This window comes from Otolemur garnettii, unplaced genomic scaffold (assembly GCF_000181295.1).
Source record: "Otolemur garnettii isolate 467f Iridium unplaced genomic scaffold, OtoGar3 scaffold00254, whole genome shotgun sequence".
NCBI lineage: Eukaryota > Metazoa > Chordata > Mammalia > Primates > Galagidae > Otolemur > Otolemur garnettii.
The window spans coordinates 832386-853683 of NW_003852649.1; the positions used below are offsets into that span (position 1 = coordinate 832386).

Sequence of the window (21298 nt, forward strand, 5' to 3'; positions counted from 1 at the left end):
AGTTTCTGAGACAATTGGCGCTTTCCTATGACGTCAGTAACCGCCACCTCTGCGCCGGGGGCGTGGTACCAGGGCGGCCATGTTGGTGAGGAGCGGAGAGGCGGGGTTTTCGGCCCCTGCTGGGCTCTGTGGGCGCATGCGCAGTGCGTGTGCTCACTGTTAACTTGTTTGTTCCCGGAATTTGCTCTTGTCTTTCTTGTAAACACAGTTTTCTTGGGAAAGGAGAGCGTGCAGACAGAGGAAGGGGGTAATTTCCAGGAAGGTTCAGGGAGCCCGTAGGCAAAGCTGTGTGGAAACTTGTCCGCTAAGTCAGTCCCGTGTAGTTGGGGAGGCGCTTCATGTTCCCTGGGCCTCAGTTTCCTCATTTGCAGCACGTAAATGATTCTGTCGGAGCTTTCCTTGTTGCCTGAGTGAATGCTAGCTGGGGGTCCGAGAGGTGGGCAATACAAGGCTTTCCTGTGTGAAAGGCCCACACTCTTGCCTTGTCTTCTCCCCTGCTGTGCTCCAGCATACAATCTGTGTTTCTTCTTTTCGTTTTCAGCAGGTGTGAGTGAAGTCGAGGTGCCACTAAGCGACACCACCTTTGTTCTGTGGCCCCTCCCTAGCTGCATGCCCTCTTGCATCCCGCTTCTGCCCCGGTGCTAGAAACAGGTTGGGTCATCTGTGATTCCTTTTGGCCAAGACACTGAGTGGCTTTTGCCCCCATGTGTAAACCTGCCTCCCCTTCCTTTTCTCGGTATTTACCGGTAAATGTACTTTCTTACTAAGTGCTTTGGGGCCTCGCCAGTGGGCAGGCCTTCTGCATCTCCTAGTGTCTAGAGAAGGTTATCTCCAGGGCCCCTTTGCCTGAGACCCAGAGGAGTGGAGCTGGCTTGGATTTACTCACAGCACTCTTCTTTCTTAGGAAGAACTTCTTGGAGGTGGTCCAGTTGCATCCCAGTGTTATTCTTGGAACTTTTGGTCCTCAGGGATCCCAGGGCCACCTTCCGGCACCCCAGTGGCTTCCTTTAGAAACTTTTCTTTGGTTGGGGGCTTGTGAGAGGGCCTGGGAAGTTGTCCAGGGATACTCTGGCCTTAGAGTGCTCTTGTGTTCCCAAGCCAAGGAGAGCTCTTCAGGTGATAATAAACCCAGAAGAGGTGTTCTCTCTGCTGCCCACCATACAGAAATCCAATTACTGAGACAACGAAGATTGCCTAGGAAGAAAGGATTTATTGTGGAGGATTCATCAACTGGGAGAGAAGGGAAGTGCACTGCCTCCCTGACTGAGAAGCTACAGAACCTCCTTACAGGCACAAGACAACTACAAATCCTTATACCACCTATCTGTCCGGAGAAGACAAGTGACCCCCACCACAGATTGTGCCCAGGGACCTGCTGAGCAGCTTACTCCCTGGATCCTACTGGTGCAGAAGGCTGAAAGAATAACCAGGCTTTTTTCCTGGAGGTGAAATGAATAATGCATGAAGGGAGTGAACATCATCATTACCTGTTTGGGGTGGAGAGCAGGGCATGCAAGCACAGTAAGAAATCATGCAAATACATACATCTTATGATGAAAAGTGGTGGCTAAGACCCTTCTAGGGTGGGGATTTTAGCAGTACAATGAGCTAGGGGTTAATACTGGTTATTCAGCCACAGGCAGAATGTGCGGAGTAGGATGCTCATTGTGTCCTTGGGCATAATCTGTGGTGGGTATCACTTGTCTAAACAGATGGGTGGTGTAAGGTTTTGTAGTTATCTTGCGGCTGCAAGAAGGTTCCATAGTTTCTGGGGAAGAAACTTAAAAGGTAATGCATCAGTGCAACAGAAAGTTGCAAAGTTCAGGTCAGCAGATCTTACTGAGTCTGGTAAGCTCTTTGTCTCTGTTTTCTTTCTTTTGTGTTTCTTCATTTCTGCCTACTTTGGAACTGCGGTTGCTAAGTTACTGGTGATGAGGTAAAACTCACTATGGTACCACTAATTTAAAGTTACTTAGATTAGCCAGTTCTAGCTACTACATAAACATTGAAAACTCATTCAAAACATTAAGAGAACTATTAAAACATCCATTAAGCCGAGTGTGGTAGCTCATGTCTGTAATCCAAGCACTTGGGAGGCTGAAGCAGATGGATTGCCTGAGTTCACAGATTCGAGACCAGCCTGAACTAGAGTGAGGCCTCATCTCTAAAAATACCTGGGTGTTGTGGCGGATGCCTGTAGTCCCAGTACTAGGGAAGCTGAGGCAGGAGAATCACTTAAGCCCAGGAGTTTGAGGTTGCTGTGAGCTACGATGTAACAGCACTCTACCAAGGGTCTCAAAGTGAGACTCTGTCTCCAAAAAAAAAAAACCCAGTAAAACATCCATTAAAAATGTTTTCTTGCTTATGAAATTGGTTACACAGGGAGGCTTCCAGCTCCCAACTGTCAGAGGAGTGAGCTCCATTCAGTTCCTTAAATTTCCTTCTTCTGCCTGGGGACCCATAGAGTCTGACACTCAGAACCATGCTGGTTGTGTGTTACCAGGGTAACTAGAGTAGACCCTATGCTCCCTCTGCTTCAAGCCCCCTTGCTGGCCCTGTCCCTGAGTTCTTGTCCTCAGCTGGAGGGCTCACTTTCAAGTGCTGGTTGGGTCATATTCCATCCCTGCCTAAAATACTTCAAAGAGTGATCCTCAGGTTCTTGCCAGAGACAGAGAGAGAGAGAGAGAGAGAGAGAGAGATATTTTTCAGATGGAGGCTTTTGGGTGGCCCTCAAACGTTCCCAGTCCTGAATCCACCACTTCCATCTGGAAATGGAAGTGCTTAATCAACCACTGACCTCTGGTTCAGAACCCCGCACTCCCACCGAGCTCATTTTGTCATTGTTGTTATACATGGTGTGCAGGGGCCTAGAGAGACCCTGAAGTTTTCAGAGGATCCGGTGGCAGTTGCTGCTGGGTGCCTATTCCCTTACACGCCTTTGCTTTCTCCTGCAGACATCCAGCTTCCTTGCTTTCAGGTAGGAGGATGTTGAGGGGGTTCTCTGCAGTCTCCCAGAGACCCCCAGCAGGGTTGAGCCCCAGTTGCCCCCAAAGGCAACCTGGTCACTCATGCACCCTCATTTGGCTTCCTTCCTGTTTCACTTTTCCCATGCCCTTAAAGGTGCTTGCTGGGGTCAGTTTCTGACCACACTATTTGTACTTATCTTTATCTTAGAGGAACCCAGCCTAAAAAATGAGGGTAAGCAAGTGTTGGGGAAAACTTTGTTTCAAGCACTTTGCATATATGAACCCATTTACTACTCACAAACCCTGGAGGCAGGTGCTGTTGTTATTATTGTCATTTTACAGATGAACTGAGGCAGAAGGAACAAGGGACACTTGTTGAGGTTGCACAGCAAATAAGCCTTGGAGGCGTCTGATTCTGGAACCACAACTCAACAGTAAATCTCTCTGTTACCCTGGTAAGTACACCAAGGTACAGAAAGGCTGGGAGCCTTGCCCAGAGTCAGACAGTGACACATTGGGGATCTAGGATTGTGGTTTCAGAGGCGGTGGCAGCTACCTCTCATATGGGCCTTGTCTGCCCGTACCTCGGGCTGACCTTGATCTGTGTGCTGTGAGCTGCTGGGTGCCACATAGCACGTACTGTCGTGCGAAGCGTGCTGAGTTGGTGAGACCAGTTTATTTATGTAACCTGAGATCTGCTGACTGAAGGAAACCCAGCACCCACAGATGGATGGAAGATACGGACCAGTTGTTTTTCTCTGAGCTGTTGATCTTCCACTTAGCCAAGGGTGCTACAGAGAGAGAGTTCAGTAGTCGCCAGATGTCCAGCGCTTGTGTCCTCATGGCCCTCTACTCAACAGCAAGATCAGACCAAGGCAGGGTCACCAGAAGCACTAACTTGAGTATTTACTATGTGCTGGTCTCTCCTGAGTATTTTCTAGCCCCCTGGAGCGTCCATCCAGGAGGTGACTTCTGGCAGGAGCATGGCACTTGATAAGTGTTTGTTGAATGAGTGAATGGATCCCCCTAAGGACCCTGCAGGGTTGGGGTGATCATCCCTCTCTTAGAGACCAGGAAAGCCCAGAGAGGCTGTGATTTGGGGTCTGCTGACAGGAGGGGAGAGTGCAAGGCCAGGCCTGGATTTTCTGACTTTAAGCTCTTGCCCTCCCCACCCACAGGCCCAGGAAATGGGGCTTCCTCATTTTCCTTCACTGAGAAATGAGGCTTCCTCAATCTGGGGTGTCTTTGGCAGCTGGGATATTGCTGAGCATGGCAGAACTGAATTGAGGACTCAGATGGGGTGGGAGGCGTCATGTACCTCAGCTGCTCCTTACTGTACCACACAGATTCAAGCTGCTCTTTCTTTTGCTCTGAGGTCTCTTAAATATTTGAAGTCAGTTTTTTGGTAGCTTTTAATTTTCTTTTTCTTTCTTTCTTTCTTTTTTTTTTTCCATACAGAGTCTCATTATGTTGCCCTTGGTAGAGTGCTGTGGTGTCACAGCTCATAGCAACCTCTTGGGCTCAAGTGATTGTCTTGCCTCAGCCTCCCAAGTAGCTGGGACTACAGGCACCTGCCACAATATCCAGCTTTTTTTTTTTTTTTTTTAATAGTTGTTATTGTTGTTTGGCAGGCCGGGGCTGGGTTGGAACCCACCAGCCCCAGTGTATATGACCAGCGTCCTAACTGTTGAGCTACAGGTGCCAAACCTTAGTTTTCTTTTATTCAGGCCAGATTATCCCCTGTTTCCCAAGATGTCCCTTCCACAATGTGATAAATCTTGGGGAGAAACACTCCTCAGGCACCTAGGGTTGACTTCCCCACAGACAGGTGAGTGGATTTCCCGCTCTCTACTCCATGATCAGAGTCAGTGTGGTGAGGACCCCATTCCCTCCAGTGGCCACCCCATGGTCATTCGATCGAAACCCTCAGTATAGTTTGACTGTTGCCTGGCTTGGACGTAAGTTGTTGGCTTTTTGGATAGTTTAGGACTTTTCTTTCTTTTCTCCTTCCTTTTTAATTTTTTAAATAGAGACAGGGTCTCGCTTTGTCACCCAGGCTGGAGTGCAGTGGTGTGATCATAGCTCACTGCAGCCTGGGCTCAAGCAATCCTACCTTCTCAGCTTCCTGAGTAGCTGGGACCACAGGCATGCACCATCATGCCCAGCTAATTTTTAAAATTTTGGGTAGAGATGGGGGTCTTGCTGTGTTGCCCAAGGCTACACTTGAAATCCGGGCCTCAAGTGGTTCTCCTCAGCTTCCCAAAGTGCTGAGATTGCAGGTGTGAGCCAGTGCAGGAGTTTTCATCAGTCCCTGTTGTCTTTTATTTTGGCCTCTCTGGGGCCTAGCAACACTCCTTGGATACTCACTCATCCTTCCTCTTTTGTGAACAGCTGCTTCCAGGAACCTTGAATCAGGCTCTACTGAGAACATGTCAGTTCTTATTGGGAGTGCTTATCTTGGAGGCTCATCTTTGCTGTGTGCTCCCAATAGCTCACCAAGAGTTTCAGATCCTTGAGAGGAGGGGGGAGAGATCTCAGCAGAGGGCCAGGGGCATGGGAGAGGCTGGGAGTGGTACTTGGGTACCAAGTATGAGACTTCCCAGCTTTTCCCATAGGGCATTGTCAGTGTGGAGAGAAACTGCCTGGACTGGCAAGGGCTTCTTTTTGCAAAGCTCTCATGTACCTGGTGCTGCTCAGGGCTGGGGAGAGAAAAGCTTATCTCCTGATCCTCTCTCGGCATCTGCAGGTTCTGCTGAAACAGGAAGGGGTCAGACCTGCTCCTCCTGCGAGGGGGTTGAGCAGGCTCCCGCCAGCCCCCATGGCACGTTCTTCTGCCTCATGCAGGCCAAAGAAGGGGTGGGTATTGGCTGGGAAATGAACCAGGTGGGAGGTAGATGCCCCAAGAGGGGGGCAGGGTGTCTCACATCCTGCCTCACCCTTGCCCCAATGTTGCTATGGTTTATAATAGCAACGCTTTTCGAACTTTAGTGAGCAGCAGAGTCACTGAGCAGCATTAAAGAACTGAGATGATCCAGTAGCTTGGGGGGGGACATAAATTTGCATTTCTAACAAGCTTGCAGGTGCTGCTGCTGGTCCATGGAGTGGACTGCCCTTTGAGGAGCAGTGTCCTGCAGGAAGGAGCGAGCAAGACAAGAAGAGCTTGCTTCCTCTGCCTTCCATGGGGGCGGGGGCTGAGCTGACCATCATCCTATTGCTTATTTCATCACCAACTGTTCATTGCATGCTTACTCCAGGACAGGCACCAGAGGTACAACGGAACAGGACAGTGGCAGTCCTTGCCTAGATGGATATTATATTGTCCTGGGGCCACTGGTAATAAACACTTGAATCTGAAAACTATCCTTTGAGCAGGAATTATTTTCCCTGTTTTATAATGGAGAAAATAGCATTTTAGAGGGGTTATGCAACTTCTGGAAATTACCCAAATACTAAGTAGGACTTCAGGACTTCTCAACTGGAAATGTGGCCCCTGTCCCCTGGCTGTGAGCTATCTCAGCTTCATGGGGTTGTATTTAGATGGGCCTGGTCCTTGTGTATGGAAGGAGAGTTTGACAGGTGGGCAGGCAGACAGACATACTCACACCACACACATACAGACTTTCAGTTCCTAAGACCTAAGATTAGAGTTTCATAGGGAGTCACTTTCCCTTTCTTATTCTCTGTTTGCTAACCCCTGTTCTCTCATTTCCTTTAACATTTGGCTTCTCTATGGCCTTGGCCCTTCCACAGTGGTGTATCTGCTGAGTGATGCTTGGCCTTCCCAATCTACATGGCTGCCTCATCTCCATGGCAATTCTGGAGACATTGCCTTGGTGACCAAGGAGGGAACAAGTGATGAGTCCCCTTTCCTGAAGCTCAGACTGACTTGGTCCCTGGTTTCATCTTGCGAATCTGTTGACCCTGGGATGGGGGGGGGGGGATCTCGGAATCTCTGCTTTCTCTGCCCCTGATGCTCTGGTGATGGACTAAAACTTGCCCCAAATCTGACTCAGCTGGCTCCCATGACACCAGGTTGGTGAGATGGGCCTTCTCCTGAGTCAAACGTCTGGCTTCTGTGTTCTTCTCTTGGAGCTGCAAGAACATCCAGTCACTCAGGTTTAGGACGGACCTGGAGCATACTGGATCAGTGGGGCCCATTCTCCTGGATCTCAAAGGTCATGGCTTGCTCTCCCTTAGGAGAAACAAATGGATCCTTTCCCCAGAAGAGACCACTCACATGTTTACAGATGAAGGAAAAGTATGTCTTTTTTTTGGTATGTTTTAAGGTAAGTTTTAAGACGTAAACTTGATAAGCAATATTGATAAGAATGCATTTTATTGCAGTAAATTAAAATCCGTAAATATGTACCAATTCTACTTGTAATTTGAATGACTGAGATTCTGTCCAGAGTAGCTACCAAGTAGAGAGGCTTTGGCAAGTGTCTTCTCATTTAATTCTCTCGGTGCTCCCATGAGAATGTTAGTACTGCTGACTCGTCTTTTTTCTTTTTTTAGATTATAAAAACTTCTATGTTAACCAAGACTTTCTAACATGGAACAGATTTCTTGAATGAAATGGAAAATTTCCAGTACGTTGAAAGAAATCCACAAGTCACCACACATAAAACACCCAGCAGCAAAAACCAAAATAACATGTTTATAGAATCCCTGAAATAGCCCTGGTTTTATTCTCAGATGCTTCCTCCATCTACCAAGTGTATTCTGGATACAGTTCACACTCTGGCTTCTGGGTTACACTTGGCCGAGGCTGTGGCCCTCATCTGGCTGGGCTGTGGTGGCTGACTCTATTCAGGAAGTAAGGCAGTTACCAGCATGTTCAAACAGTATATTGAACATCCTTTAAATACCAAAGTGAGAAACAAGAAGGTGATGTGATAATGTTATCAGAAAGTTGTTAGAAAGTAAGGACAGGCTGGGTGCAGTGACTTACACCTGTAATCCTAGCACCTGGGAGGCCGAGGCAGGAGGATCACTAGAGCTCAGGAGTTGCAGACCAGCCTAAACAAGAGCGAGACCCTGTCTATACTCAAAATAGAAAAATTAGCTGGACCTAGTGGTGGGCGCCTATAGTCCATCTATTTGGGAGACTGAGGCAGGAGGATCACTTAAAAGTGAGGACAGCTGTTTAAAGCTTTAGGCTGAAAGGTGGCTTGCCAGCTTCTCTTCTTTGGCTTCTTGTGTCGTGGGCACTGGAACAGCAAGATGTGAGGTTCTGGTTCATGCATCATATAGTGGATCCACCCCTGACTCTGCTGAATGCCAAGGTTCTTCCATTCAGATTCAGACATCAAATGGGTTTTAGGGACCAGCTTGGCTGTGTCTTTGGGCAACGTGACATGCTGATACTTGAATTCCTTGTCTAAATAGTAAATTAGTTTGTGCAACATTATTGCTCTGCCTGGGGGCCTTCAGCCCCGCGATGCCAACCTCCAAACTCCTGCTGTCCTGTTTTTCAGAGGTAGAGAAATCTGTCCAGGGACAGGCAGCTGGTATGTGGCATACTGTGCTTCCAAACTGTGTGGAGTTTCACCCTCACCCCTCTCCCTTTTAGGCATTTGATCTAAGTCAAGAATAAGTCTTTTCTCTAGCCGAAGTCTAATTTTTCTATTCTTTGAAAATAAGCCAGGAATTTCAAATCATTAAGAGTGCTTTTTTTTGTTTAAAAGGTGTATCCAGGAAAAAAACAAAATAAGAGTGTCTTCCATGTAGGGCAGTGGCTGATCCATCAAAGGGTTATGCTGTGGCTCTTTTATTCTCTGCTCAAAAGAAAATATTACATAAAACTCAGATATTATCATCTTCTGCTTGAGCGGTTTTAGCTCTCTGCTTTCGAGATGATTCTGAGTAGATCTAGATACCCCCCATATTTGGAAATTAGGGACAAGAGGTCTAGGAGATTAGGAGATTGCGTTTCCAAGGTTGTGGTGTTTGTGGTATCATCTGTCCTTGTGCTCTCCTCGCCATGTGACCTGGACACCTTTTTCCTTCAGCAGTGGGCCTATGTCTCCCCTTACCCAACCCCCCGAACCTGGATGGATGTTTGTGATTGCTTTGGACAAAAACATTGCTGTATGACTTCCGAGGCTAGATTATAAGAATGCCATGAGCTTCCCCCTGTCTCTCACAGATGGGATACTTGCCCTTGGAACTCAGCTGCCATGTTGTAAGTCCAGATCATCCCATGTGGAGAGGCCAGTGAAGGTTCCAGCTGATAGCCCACATCACCTGCCAGGCATGAATGAAAATGCTTCCATATGATTGGAACTCACACTCATCAGGCCACTTCCAACTTGAGTCTTCCCAGAAAGGGTCCCAGAAATCAGGAGCAGAGATAATCTCTCCTTGCTATTCCCTGTCCCAGTTTTGGGCCACAAAATCCAGGAGCATAATAACATGTTGTTTTGCACTACTAATTTTTTTTTTTTTGAGACTGAGTCTCAAGCTGTCGCCCTTGGTAGAGTGCCAGCTCACAGCAACCTCAGACTCTTGGGCTTAAGTGATTTTCTTGCCTCAGCCTCACAAGTAGCTGAGACTACAGATGCCTGCCACAACACCCAGATATTTTTTTGTGCAGTTGTCATTGTTTCAGCTGGCCCGGGCTGGGATTGAACCCACTACCCTGGGCGTATGTGGCCTGTGCCCTACTCACTGAGCTACTGGTGCCGCCATGCACTGCTAAGCTTTGGGGTAATTTGTGACACAGTAGCAAGTGGTACAGAAAGGTGTACCAATTGCTAACAGTCAGGTGTCTATCTCAAGAGGGAATGTCTCGTGCCTTTTCTTGCACCCTTTTCTGGGGCAAATATCTTTGGTAGGGATGATGCCCAATGATGGCTCTGTTACTTCATCAGAGGCAGATTGGATGGGTGAGCTCTTTCTTGTTCTTTAGTCACAATATATTAATGTACTTTGCTTGCCTACTGATCATTTCCCACTGTACTGATGCTCCTCAACTTACAATGGGGCTATGTCCCAACAAATCTATTGTAAGTTGAAAGTGCCTTAAGTCAAAAATGTACTTAATACCCTAACAAACCCGTTGTAAAATCAAAAATTTATAAGTTGGCTCGGCGCCTGTGGCTCAAGCGGCTAAGGTGCCAGCCACATACACCTAAGGTGGTGGGTTCGAATCCCCAGCCTGGGCCCGCCAAACAACAATGATGGCTGCAACCAAAAAATGACTGGGCGTTGTGGCGGGCGCCTGTAGTCCCAGCTACTTGGGAGGCGGAGGCAGGAGACTCGCTTGAGCCCAGGAGTTGGAGGTTGCTGTGAGCTGTGATGCCACAGCACTCTGCCCAGGGGGATAGCTTGAGGCTCTGTCTCAAAAAAAAAATTTATAAGTTGAACAGTCATAAATTGAGGACTGCCTGTCCTTGGTACTTAGTAGTTGCTCACTAAATAGTTGTCAAATGAATGGAGATGAAACATCAAGTGGGTGCAATTTTTGACAATGATATTTTTGAGAGAATCTGGACCAGGACTAGTTCACTTTGTAGTAAAATTGGAGAGTAATAGAAGTCCCAATTTTTTTCTTTAAATGAAGGGAAAAATAGAATTGTTAAATGTGTGATGAGTGGTAGGGGGACTTCAAGTCTGTGCTAAGGAGTTTGCTCAAAGAATTGGTTTCTAGATATTTTCTAAAAGGATTTTGCATCAGTCACCAAGTAAGAATTGATTCAAGCAAACCTTTATTTTGTACACACACACAAAAAGATAAGACACAGATGCTGTCCTCAAGCTGGATTGAGTCCAACTGGAGAGAGAAGACTGAAGTCTGTGATAAAGACAGTGCAGTAAGGCAAGCCGGGCCCCGTGGTGAAAAGGACAGGGTTTTACCACCTAAGGCTCCTAAAGGTGGGAGAGTATCAAGGAGGACTTCCTGGAGGAGGCAGGTTAAAGGGGACTGAGGAGCAGCTTCCTGAGACACTGACCCAGAGGAACACAGAAATGCCACAGGGACTCATCAGAAATCTGCCGCCTGTGAACTCAGGTTTCTAACTGCAGAGTCTCATATAGCTAATGGAAAGGAAATTAGTGTCCCTTTTGCCAAAAATAAATAATACCCTTAAGTAGAAAGAAAGAGCCCCCCCCCCCCCAGTACCAGCCTGCCTCTGTGAGGGCATTTTTGTGATTTGTATTGCAAGCTGCTGCATCCGCTAGCCTGCCTGGCCCTGAGACCAGCTAGCTGATGGGCATGGCTTGGAAGCTCAGATTCTGAAACCAAATAATGCAATGCCAAGGACTGTTAACCAAGAAGGTATCCACAAGCCTTTAACAAGGCTCCTAAAAACTAGTCTGGTTGCAAAAGAAAACTACAGAGAGAATAACAGCCTCAGAAAAATAAACCACAAACACCTGAAAACAGGTGATAAGTATATTTAGAATAAGAAGTGTCATTGCTCCCACAGTGAATGATTTCTGGTGTTTATAAATGAGGGGGAGGGGATGGGCAATGCTCTCCAGTGGTGAGTGGGGGAAGAATAAGTAAAGGCATTTCCAAATAAATGAGAGTTCTATTGGTACTTGCACTACACAGTCTGACAACTGAGTTCATGAACTTGCCACGGCGTGATTATGTTGGCAGCACTGTACAAACAAACAACTTGGTACGGTTCATAACCATGGTATATCAGTGTCTCACAGCTGTGTTGTGTTGACGTGTGCTGGTGTCTTGCTGAGTAGTGCTCATTAATGTGATTATGTGTTTTTGTGTACCATCGTGAGAATGTCGGAGCTTGAATTAGAGCAATGAACAAACATTCATAAATTTCTTTTTAAATTTGGCAAGAGTGGAATAAAACCAGGAGCATATGATTCCAAGTTTATGGAGATAATGTCATGAAGAAAATGGCAGTGTACAAATGGCTTAAATATTTTTCTGAGGGGAGAGAAAATGTCACTGATGAAGAGAGATCAGGGGGGCCAGTAATGAGCAGAACTGACATTGTGTGTCAAAATTGTTGGCTGACTGTGAGAAGCAGAGCAGACCAAGTAAATGTTGATGTAGAAACAAGGAAAATCCTTTTTTTTTTGAGACAGAGTTTTATTCTGTTGTCCTGGGTAGATTGTGCCATGGTGTCACAGCTCACAGCAACCTCAAACTCTTGGGCTCGAGTGATCCTCTTGCCTCAGCCTCCCAAGTAGTTTGGACTACAGGTGACTGCAACAATGCCTGGGTTTTTTTTTTTTAGACAGAGTCTCACTATGTTACCCTCCATAGAGTGCTGTGATGTCATAGCTCACAGCAACTTCGAACTCTGGGCTTAAGCGATTCTCTTGCCTCAACCTCCCAAGTAGCTGGGACTACACATGTCTACCACAACACCCAGCTATTTTTTGGTTGTAGTTGTCATTGTTGTTTGGCAGGCCCAGGTTGGGCTCAAACCCACCAGCTCCAGTATATGTGGCTGGCACCCTAGCAGCTTGAGCTACAGGCACCGGGCCAATGCCTGGCTACTTTTAGAGATAGGGTATCTGCTATTGCTCAAGCTGGTCTTGAACTCCTTAACTCAAGCAAATCTACCTGCGTTGGCCTCCCAGAGTGCTAGGATTACAGGTGTGAGCCACTGCACCTGACCAGTTAAGAAAATCTTATCTGAAAATCTTGGCCTGAGATAGGTGTGTGCAAAAATGGTCCCGGAGGGGCTCACTGATGAACAAAAGCAAAGGAGAGTTGAAGTTTGCCATGACTTTTATGGAGAGGCAAGATGATGTTTTGGGCCATGTTATCACTGGTGATGCAACATGGTTGTACCAATACAACCCTGAAACAAAGCGTCAGAGTGTACAGTGGAAATCAGCCAATTCTCCTCAACCAAAAAAATTCCATCAGTCAAAATCAAGAGTCAACGTTGCTAGCTTTCTTGATATCCAAGGGATTATTTATTAAGAATTTGTACTAACTGGACAAGTTTACTGTTTGAAAGTGCTGAAAGGCTGCATGAACAGATGAAAATGACTTGCACTTTTGGTCAACAATTCATGGCTCTTCCATCATGATAATGCACCAGCTCAGCTCATATGGCACTGCCTGTGAGGGAGTTTTTGGCCATTAAACAAATAACTATGTTGGAACATCTTCCCTACTCACCTCATCTGGCCCCCACTGACTTTTTTCTTTACCTGAATAAAAAGAGTATATTCAAAGGAAGGCATTTTGATGACATTCAGAAAGGGTAATATGACGATGGCTTTGATGGCCATTTCAGAAAGAGTTCCAAAATTGTTTTTAAGGGTGGACTAGGTGCTGGCATCAGTACACGGCTTCTCAAGGGGAGTGCCTTGAAGGTGACCATAGTGATATTCAACAACAAGGTATGTAGCACTGTTTTTTAGGATGACTTTGCAAACTTAATTGTCAGACCTTGTACATCTCCATGTCAAATGCAAAGAGGTTTGTATTTTTTTTTTTTTTTTGAGACAGAGTCTCAAACTGTCACTCTGGGTAGAGTGCTGTGGCATCACAGCTCACAGCAACCTCAAACTCTTGGGCTTAAGTGATCCTCTTGCCTTAGCCTCCCAGGTAGCTGGGACTATAGGCGTCCATCACAATGCTCAGCTATGTTTTGGTTGTAGTTGTCATTATTGTTTGGCAGGCCTGGGTTGGTCTCAAACCTGCCAGCTCTGGTGTATGTGGCTAGCGCTCTAGCCACTTGAGCTACAGGTGTTGAGCCAAGAGGTTTGTAGTTTTTATTAATGTGAAAATGGCCTCTTCCCATCCTCACCCAGTTAACTGTGGAAATATCTTGGAAGATTATCAATTTGGAAGGATGCCCAGGACTTTCTGATCTGCCCTCCAGGCAGGGCTTGTGCCAGGCTACAGGAGACTAACAATTCATGTGGAATAATCTTAGAATGTACCCAAAGCCTTACTTAGTGCCTGGAGTGAGGGGTAGCTGAGAGTGAACACAACTGAAAGAGAGGATATTAGTGAAAGCCCAAGGACCACCAGGTTGGTGTCTCTGACCCAAGGCTTTCTTAACTGTTTCCTCCTTGACCAATTTTGTTCCATCCTGCAAATGAATCTTTTCTGGGTTCAACCTTGAGCACAGCTGACTCCACTGGGACCAGTGGCCTCAGCAGTTGCACATGAATATCTGAGACTGGTATCCACCTGGCCAGCAGGCTCTTGAAGTCTGCCAGCCTAGGGCAGGTGCCCAGGTTTAGTGCTTGGTGCTACACTGCCACCTGGTGGCCTTTTGCCATAAGCTTGGTGCTACACTGCCACCTGGGGCTGCCTGTCTGTAGACAGTGACTTTCCTAGGATTTACAGGGATCATATAGTTTATCTTCCTGTCTAGATGGGACACCAGGATAATAGGTACAAACTAGGTCTATGTGAGGGACATATGGTCACAGTTTGGTGCCTCCCTACTCTGGGGATGTGCATTCCGCGATCTGCCATCATGTGACAGAGGAGGATACCAGGAAGCAGAGCTCTTTGAATATCTATCAGTGGATCAGTAGTCCAGGGCAAGTCTTCTGGGTCTGGGCATTTTTTTTTTTTTAATCAGTGATAAACTATTTATTAATGTGAGGCCTTGGGCAACAAACTTAGTAAGGTAGCACTTTTAGAGTGCTGTTTAGAAGCAGCTACTATTCTAAGGCAGCGGTTTATATTAACTTATATAATCTTCACCACAACTTGATGAGATAGGAATTATCATTAGCCCCATTTTCCATTTGAGGAAATGGAGGTCCAAAAGGGTTAAGTAAGTTGCTCAAGATTACACAGTTAGGGGAGGGAAGAACCAAGTGTCAAACCCAGATAGTCAGGCCCAAGTTTGTGGTCTTAGCCATCATGTTATCTTCTGGACCTCAGTTTTCACATCAATATATACTGATTTTTCCTGTATCTACATACCTATGTTTAATTTATAAGTTCGGTACAGTAAGTGATTAATAATAGCTAATAATTGGGCGGTGCCTGTGGCTCAGTGAGTAGGGTGCTGCCCCATATACTGAGGGTGGTGGGTTCAAACCTGGCCCTGGCCAAACTGAAACAAAAAAAATATCTGGGCAATGTGGCGGGTACCTGTAGTCCCAGCTACCCGGGAGGCTGAGGCAAGAGGATCGCTTAAGCCCAGGAGTTAGAGGTTGCTGTGAGTTGTGTGACGCCATGGCACTCTACTGAGGGCGATAAAGTGAGTCTCTAAAAAAAAAAAAAAGCTAATAATAGAATAGCAATTATAAAAACAAACAGTAATAAAAACTATATGAATGTAGTCTCCCAATAGTTCATACTGTACTCACCGATTTTCAGGCTGCAGCAGACGTTGGGTAACTGAAACCATAGAAGGTGAAACTGCAGTTAAGGCGGGACTACTGTGTACATTCCTCCTGCTGACTGCATATCCGCTTGTCTCCATGGAGTGTTTATCTGAGAATTGCTCAGGTACCTTGGGTTGGGATGGATGTATAACTTCCCATTTCTGTTAATTGAAAGTATTTTTTATTTAATGGTTTCAGCTTTAGCAGTAGGGTTTTCAGGAACTAATGCATGTCATTAAGGGAGGAACAGGTGGCTATGTCCGCCCACTTGTTTACCCACATGCACTGTGGGTAAACTAAAGGAGCTGCTTTTCCTCCTGAGCCAGTGACAGACATCTTCCAGAGTCGACAGAGTCTTTTATATCAAAAGCTGCAGTTTCTGTGACTCAGTGGAGCTGGGCAGGACCCCAACAGTGACAGATCCAACACAACCCATCTGCAAGCTGGTAGAGATTCACAGCCAGGTTCAACTCAATTAAGAGAGGTAAAGAGGCTCGGCGCCTATAGCTCAACCGGCTAAGGCGCTAGCCATGTACACCTAAGGTGGCGGGTTCGAATCCCCAGCCCGGACCCGCCAAACAACAATGACGGCTGCAACCAAAAAATAGCCGGGCGTTGTGGCGGGCGCCTGTGGTCCCAGCTACTTGGGAGGCGGAGGCAGGAGACTCGCTTGAGCCCAGGAGTTGGAGGTTGCTGTGAGCTGTAATGCCATAGCACTCTACCCAGGGGGACAGCTTGAGGCTCTGTCTCAAAAAAAAAAAAAAAGAGAGGTAAAGAAGTGGAATGTTATACTTGCTTGTGCACTTTTAATTCCAAGGTGGAGGACCATGGTTTTCCGTGTGAAATTGTTCTTGGAAAGAGTGTGGATATTACTTTGTGTGAATAGGTGCTTATCACACCATTCTGAATAAAAAGGGTAATGACCCAGCAAGGTGTGCACACACACACCGTCAGGCATACACACATCACACCCACACTCTCACAGACACATGCACATCACACTAGCGCATGCACACACACTTACACACAGACACATGCACACTCACCAGGCGCATGCACACACAGACATGTGCACACACACTCTTACATATTCTTGGGCTCACTCATCCTCTTTTTCTTGGAGTTGTCTTCAACCCCAAAGCTTCTCTGCCTTTCATGGGCACACAACCCCATTTTCTTTTCACAGCCCTGTCTTCCCTCTCAGCCTTCCTGTGTCTACTTGCAGCCAAGCTAGCTGCTCACCCAGTTGGTGGACTGGCCCCAGCCTTGATGACCTGGGAGGTCCCCAGGCAGAGAAAGCCTCTCAGTGGCCCTGCCATGCCCCTCACCTTGTCAGACCCCACGCAGCCCTGACCCAGCTCTCTGCTGCTCACTGGCTATGCCACCTTAGGCTGGGCACTTAAGCTCTCTGAAGGCCAGAATTGACAGCCAGAGCAGGGCAGGGACTGCCCTGAGGTGGGAATGGGGGTGAGGAGAGCAGGACTGAACAGGTGAGGAGCTCCCCAGTACCTGAGCATCAAGTGCCAGCTTCAGGGACTTGCACTTGAGCTGATGAGCTAACTTTGGTGATACTGTCACTGGGGACTGACAACTCTTTGCTGTAGGGTTGTCCTGTGTAGGTTGTTGGGCAGTGTCCTTGACCTCTACCTACAAGGTGCTAGTAGCATCACCCTTCCCAGTGGTGACAACCACCAGGGTCCCCAGACATAGTCAGTGAGAACCACTGCTCTAGCCTAAATAAATGGGAGCTACTGGAGGTGGGGCCTGGGTAGGGAGGGGTCTGTGGCTATTGAAAGCTTCCTGGGTGGTCCTGATCCATGAGGGACCTCTGAGCTGCCCCTAGTGCCATGTTCCTGCCAGTCTCTGCCATGTGCTTCAGCCCAGTCCCGCTGACTCCAAGCAGACCCCCCAAATGGGACACTGATTTCCTCATGTTCAACTTTCCAGGCCCTTCCCCCTCACCTCCCATCCTGCCATGAGGTATGGGGGCCAAAAAAGTAAGATTTAAACAGCTGGGGTGTCCCCCACCTGCCCAAGTGAGTCTAGATGGAAGACGGAATGTGCTGAATCTTCAGTTGGTCTGTTTTGCAGTTTTGAATTCTGGGGGAGAATTTAAGGGATTTTCTAGGACAACTTTAACCTGACATGATTTTTACCTTACCCACTGGCCTGGGATGATAACCTCTGCGTACAGGGGGGTTCCTGTTTCTGGAGGCCGCCGTTGCTCCCTGCTTCCCTCATCTGCACCTATATCCACACCATGCCCTCTGCCACTAAGCAGTTCCTCTCTTGGGGACTCAGCTCAGGCGTCACATCCTCCTGCCACACATCCCTGGCCACCCCATCCCTCTCTTTTTCCCTTAACACCTGTCCCTGGTCCTCCTAACCTCTGTTGTTCTGTATTTGCTTTTTCACTCCCCAGACTCCCTGCAGAGAGGCTTTTTCACTTCTGTTTCAGGGAGGTGAAGAGCCTGGGCTGTGTGGTCCATCAGATGAGGACTTGAGTCCTGTTTCTGCCACCACAGAGCTGCATCGTGCAGCCTTTCTGAACCTTAATGTCATTGCCTGAAAAATAGGGACAATCACAGCCCTTTCCCCATAAGATCCCTGAGAAATAGTAATGATGCTGACAAACTGCTTAGTCACTTCAGATGTAACAGAGCTCATGGCATCCGACTAAGTGTGAGCACTGATTCTACCACTTTTTTTGCTGTGTGACTTCAAGGAAATTACTTAACCTGTCTGTGCCTGAGTTTCCCAAACCATGAACTGATATTTGTGAGGATTTCTCACACAAGTTCCTGCTGTGCTCGGTAGATGTAGCTAAGGGGATGGACTCTGTCTGCTAACATAGGGAACGTTTGAGGACTACCCCCTCCAGCCTGCCAAAGATACTTCTACAATATCCATCTTATCCATCCCTTGTTCTGCAACTTTACTTGCTTCTGTGTGTCAGAGACTATCTTTTGATCATCATTTGGCGAGGACACAGTCCCCAGGTATTCAGTCAGACACTAATCTATTCTAGGTGTTGCGGAGAAGATAATTTGTAGATGGGACTGAATCTATGAATGGTTGACCATAAGGGATTTTTCTTAGAAAATCTGAGAGGGCCTAATTCACTCAAGGTATTAGGATTATGGAATTATTTTTAATTTTCTTAGTGTGACAATAGCATCTTGGTTATGTAGGAAAATGTACTTATTCTTAGGAGGTAATATAGGTGGAAGAATTTGGACACAACAGGTCAGGATGTCTGTAAATTACTTTCCAATAGTTCAATAACAACAACAAATATATATATATATATGTATGAATGTCTGCATAGGTGTATATATACATATATGCCTCATACATGCTCTCTATACACCAGTGGTTCTCAACCTTCGTAATGCCGCAGCTCTTTAATACAATTGAGAACCGCTGATATATACACACATCCAAGTGTATCAAGAGACATAGAGGGAGAAAGATGGAAACCCAATACACAAAATATCAACACCTGTCTAATCTCTGTGGAGGGCGTGAGGACGTTCATTGTACTATTCTTTTAGCTTTTCTGCATTTAAAAATTTTTTTTCATAAGGGGTAAGAATAACAGGTTTAGTTTGGGAGCTGGATATATAAAAAAATGTAGATTAAAATTTAGTTACGGTATCAACAGTAGTCAAAAATTGCTTTCCCTTGGTAACCTGGTGTTAGGGGTTCTGCATTCTGTGCCGAAGACACCAACAGCTGAGTGATGGAAGCCACCCAGCAGGTCCTGTGGCTGAGCTGGACTGAGGCCTGCGAACTCTGCTTGGGCTCCACCAGGCACCTGCAGAGGCCTTTTTCAAAGGGAACATTGTTCTAATAAGTCTTCCATTTACTGATCCATAAAGAATATGAGTCAAAGCTGATGTTGTTACAACCCCCAGTCTGGCACAATATTCAGTTCTATAAATGAGGAGCCCAGTGAGGGGAAGGGCTGAGTCGAGACCACACAGTGAGTTACTGGCAAAGCTGGAGTTTGCACCCAGGTTCTCAGACAGACCAGCTGAGGTTTCTCCATCATGTCCTTCATCTTTTGAAAGATCAGATTTGTCCTAAACCTTTGCATGATTCCCCATGCCACTGTCTCAGAGATTTCCATGACTTCTACCCCATGTGGCATCCTAAAGCTAGCTGTGACCCATAGAAGGTTAGAAACAGCACGTCAGAAGTGGAAAGAAGAGGCGCTATGGCAAGCCAGTGGCCACAGCCAGAGGTGATAGCCAAAAGTGGTGGCAAGAGAGGGGCCAGAGCAGATAGGGGAATCCAAAGAACCTGGAACCCCAGGGATATTTGGCACAAGGGCAAATGATACTGAGGGCAACCCTGCACACGAGGGAATTTACAGGACAGCAGAGAGGACTGCTATTCCTAACAACTCACACCCTGGGCCAGAAATGCATTGAGGCCTCAACTGTGTAGGAAGCCACCTGTTTGGGAGGACAGGGTTCCTGTGAGCTACGAGGGCTGACTGCTGCAGAGACTGTTGTGGTAGCCTTTTGTATGTACAAACCTCACCTTCTCTGTGAAAGTGCAGTGTAAAGATAGCAGGGGCAATGTGACCACCAAGTCTGGGCATGGTCAGGAGGTAGCACTTTAGCTTGAGCTGGTCCGGAATCCCAGCTCTGCTACTTACTAGCCGTGTATTCTTGGGCAGCGTACTAAACTTCTCTGAGCCTGCATGAAATGGAGATAGTAACAGCACCTATGTCACAGGTGATGGGAGGATTAAGTGACATTTACTTGGCCCAGAGTTAGTGGCCTGGCAAAGATTCAAAGAATGGGCTTTGAAAATGTTGGGGGAACAGAGTCTGGGCAGAGGAAGGGCAAGAGGGATGGCTCAAAAGCGGGGAGGTGCGTGGGGCATCTGGGGCACCCAGGGAAGCCAGGGAGGCTAGAATGGAGAGAGCAAAGGAAGAGAGGCAGTCAGGGAGATGTGGGGCAGGCAGTCAAGCTTTATTTTCACTGTGTATATGTTATTTGGGGGGTTAACTTCTATTTATGGAAAGATACTGATTTTCCAATATTTCTGCTGCTACAAAGTACTCTTTTATAATAATATAGAGAAAATAATCCATTTAAGGAAACAGAAAGAGTATGATATAGTCTGCAAAAAGGCAAAAAAATCCCAAGGACTGTCCTTAGACGACTGAAATTTGGGGAATGGGGAAGGCAGGTCTCTCTCTCTCCCCTTGTTTACCTAGCACAAGTGGGTTTGGAGTTCCAAGGGGGAAAGTTTCCTCGTGCCCTCAGATGTCACAACCTGAACCTTGAATTCAAGTCCTGGTCCTGGAGCCTTTGAGCTTGGAGGCTCCTGGATCACTTCAGATGCCGCCTCTCCCCCCATTTTACAGATGGAGACACCGAGGCCCAGACAGGCAAAAAAGACTCATTCTGTTTGACTCAATTCCCCAGCTGCTCCCACCCCAGATCCAGGGATTCAGATGTACATGTTCCCCCCAGAGACCATGTCTCCCCCTGGCTCCAAGGGCCTCCTCTGGCTCCCCTCATAGATCTCTGTGCATTCACCATCCCATTCATTAGAGAAGGCAGGTGAGGGAGGCTTGGGGCTGGGGGGATCCTGAGGCTGTTGGCCTAGAGGTCTGTTCTGGAGGGCAGTGGGTCCTGGTCATGCTCCAGTTCAGCTGATGTAGCCCAGCAAGTCCTATGCTAAGACCATGCCTCCAGGTGGGGCCTGGAGTTTCCTCTAGTGCCTGGGAGGATGGGGTCGCCCTCTATCCTGGCCACCACCCCTGGGGCAGACGGTTTCACCAGCTCCCCAGGGACTCATTCCCATCTGTGTCGAGAGGAGGGGCTGTGGGATATTTTACATCTCCGTGTGTGCCTTGAGTTACTTCCTCATAGGCAGGTGGAAGGTCCTTCGACAGATGCCTGGGTTCCAGTGGTGTGTCAGGAGCAAGGTACAAGTTATCCTCCTGCAAAAGAGGAATCACATCCCTGCTGCTCACTCCCGTAGGGTGATGGCTATTGACAAAGCACTTTCCCACTGC

At 47.2% G+C, this 21298-nt stretch overlaps 1 protein-coding gene across 1 annotated transcript; it reads right to left on the bottom strand.

Annotated features, from left to right (window-relative positions):
- Positions 1 to 7766: 7766 nt before the first annotated feature.
- On the bottom strand, positions 7767 to 8374 carry LOC111722450 (cyclin-dependent kinases regulatory subunit 1-like). The gene is made up of 2 exons (XM_023508519.1): positions 8109 to 8374; positions 7767 to 7898 (listed from the first exon to the last, which is right to left on the bottom strand). Exons 1-2 carry the CDS (start codon positions 8372 to 8374, stop codon positions 7871 to 7873), a joined length of 294 nt encoding a protein of 97 aa, XP_023364287.1. The 3' UTR covers positions 7767 to 7870.
- Positions 8375 to 21298: the final 12924 nt, after the last annotated feature.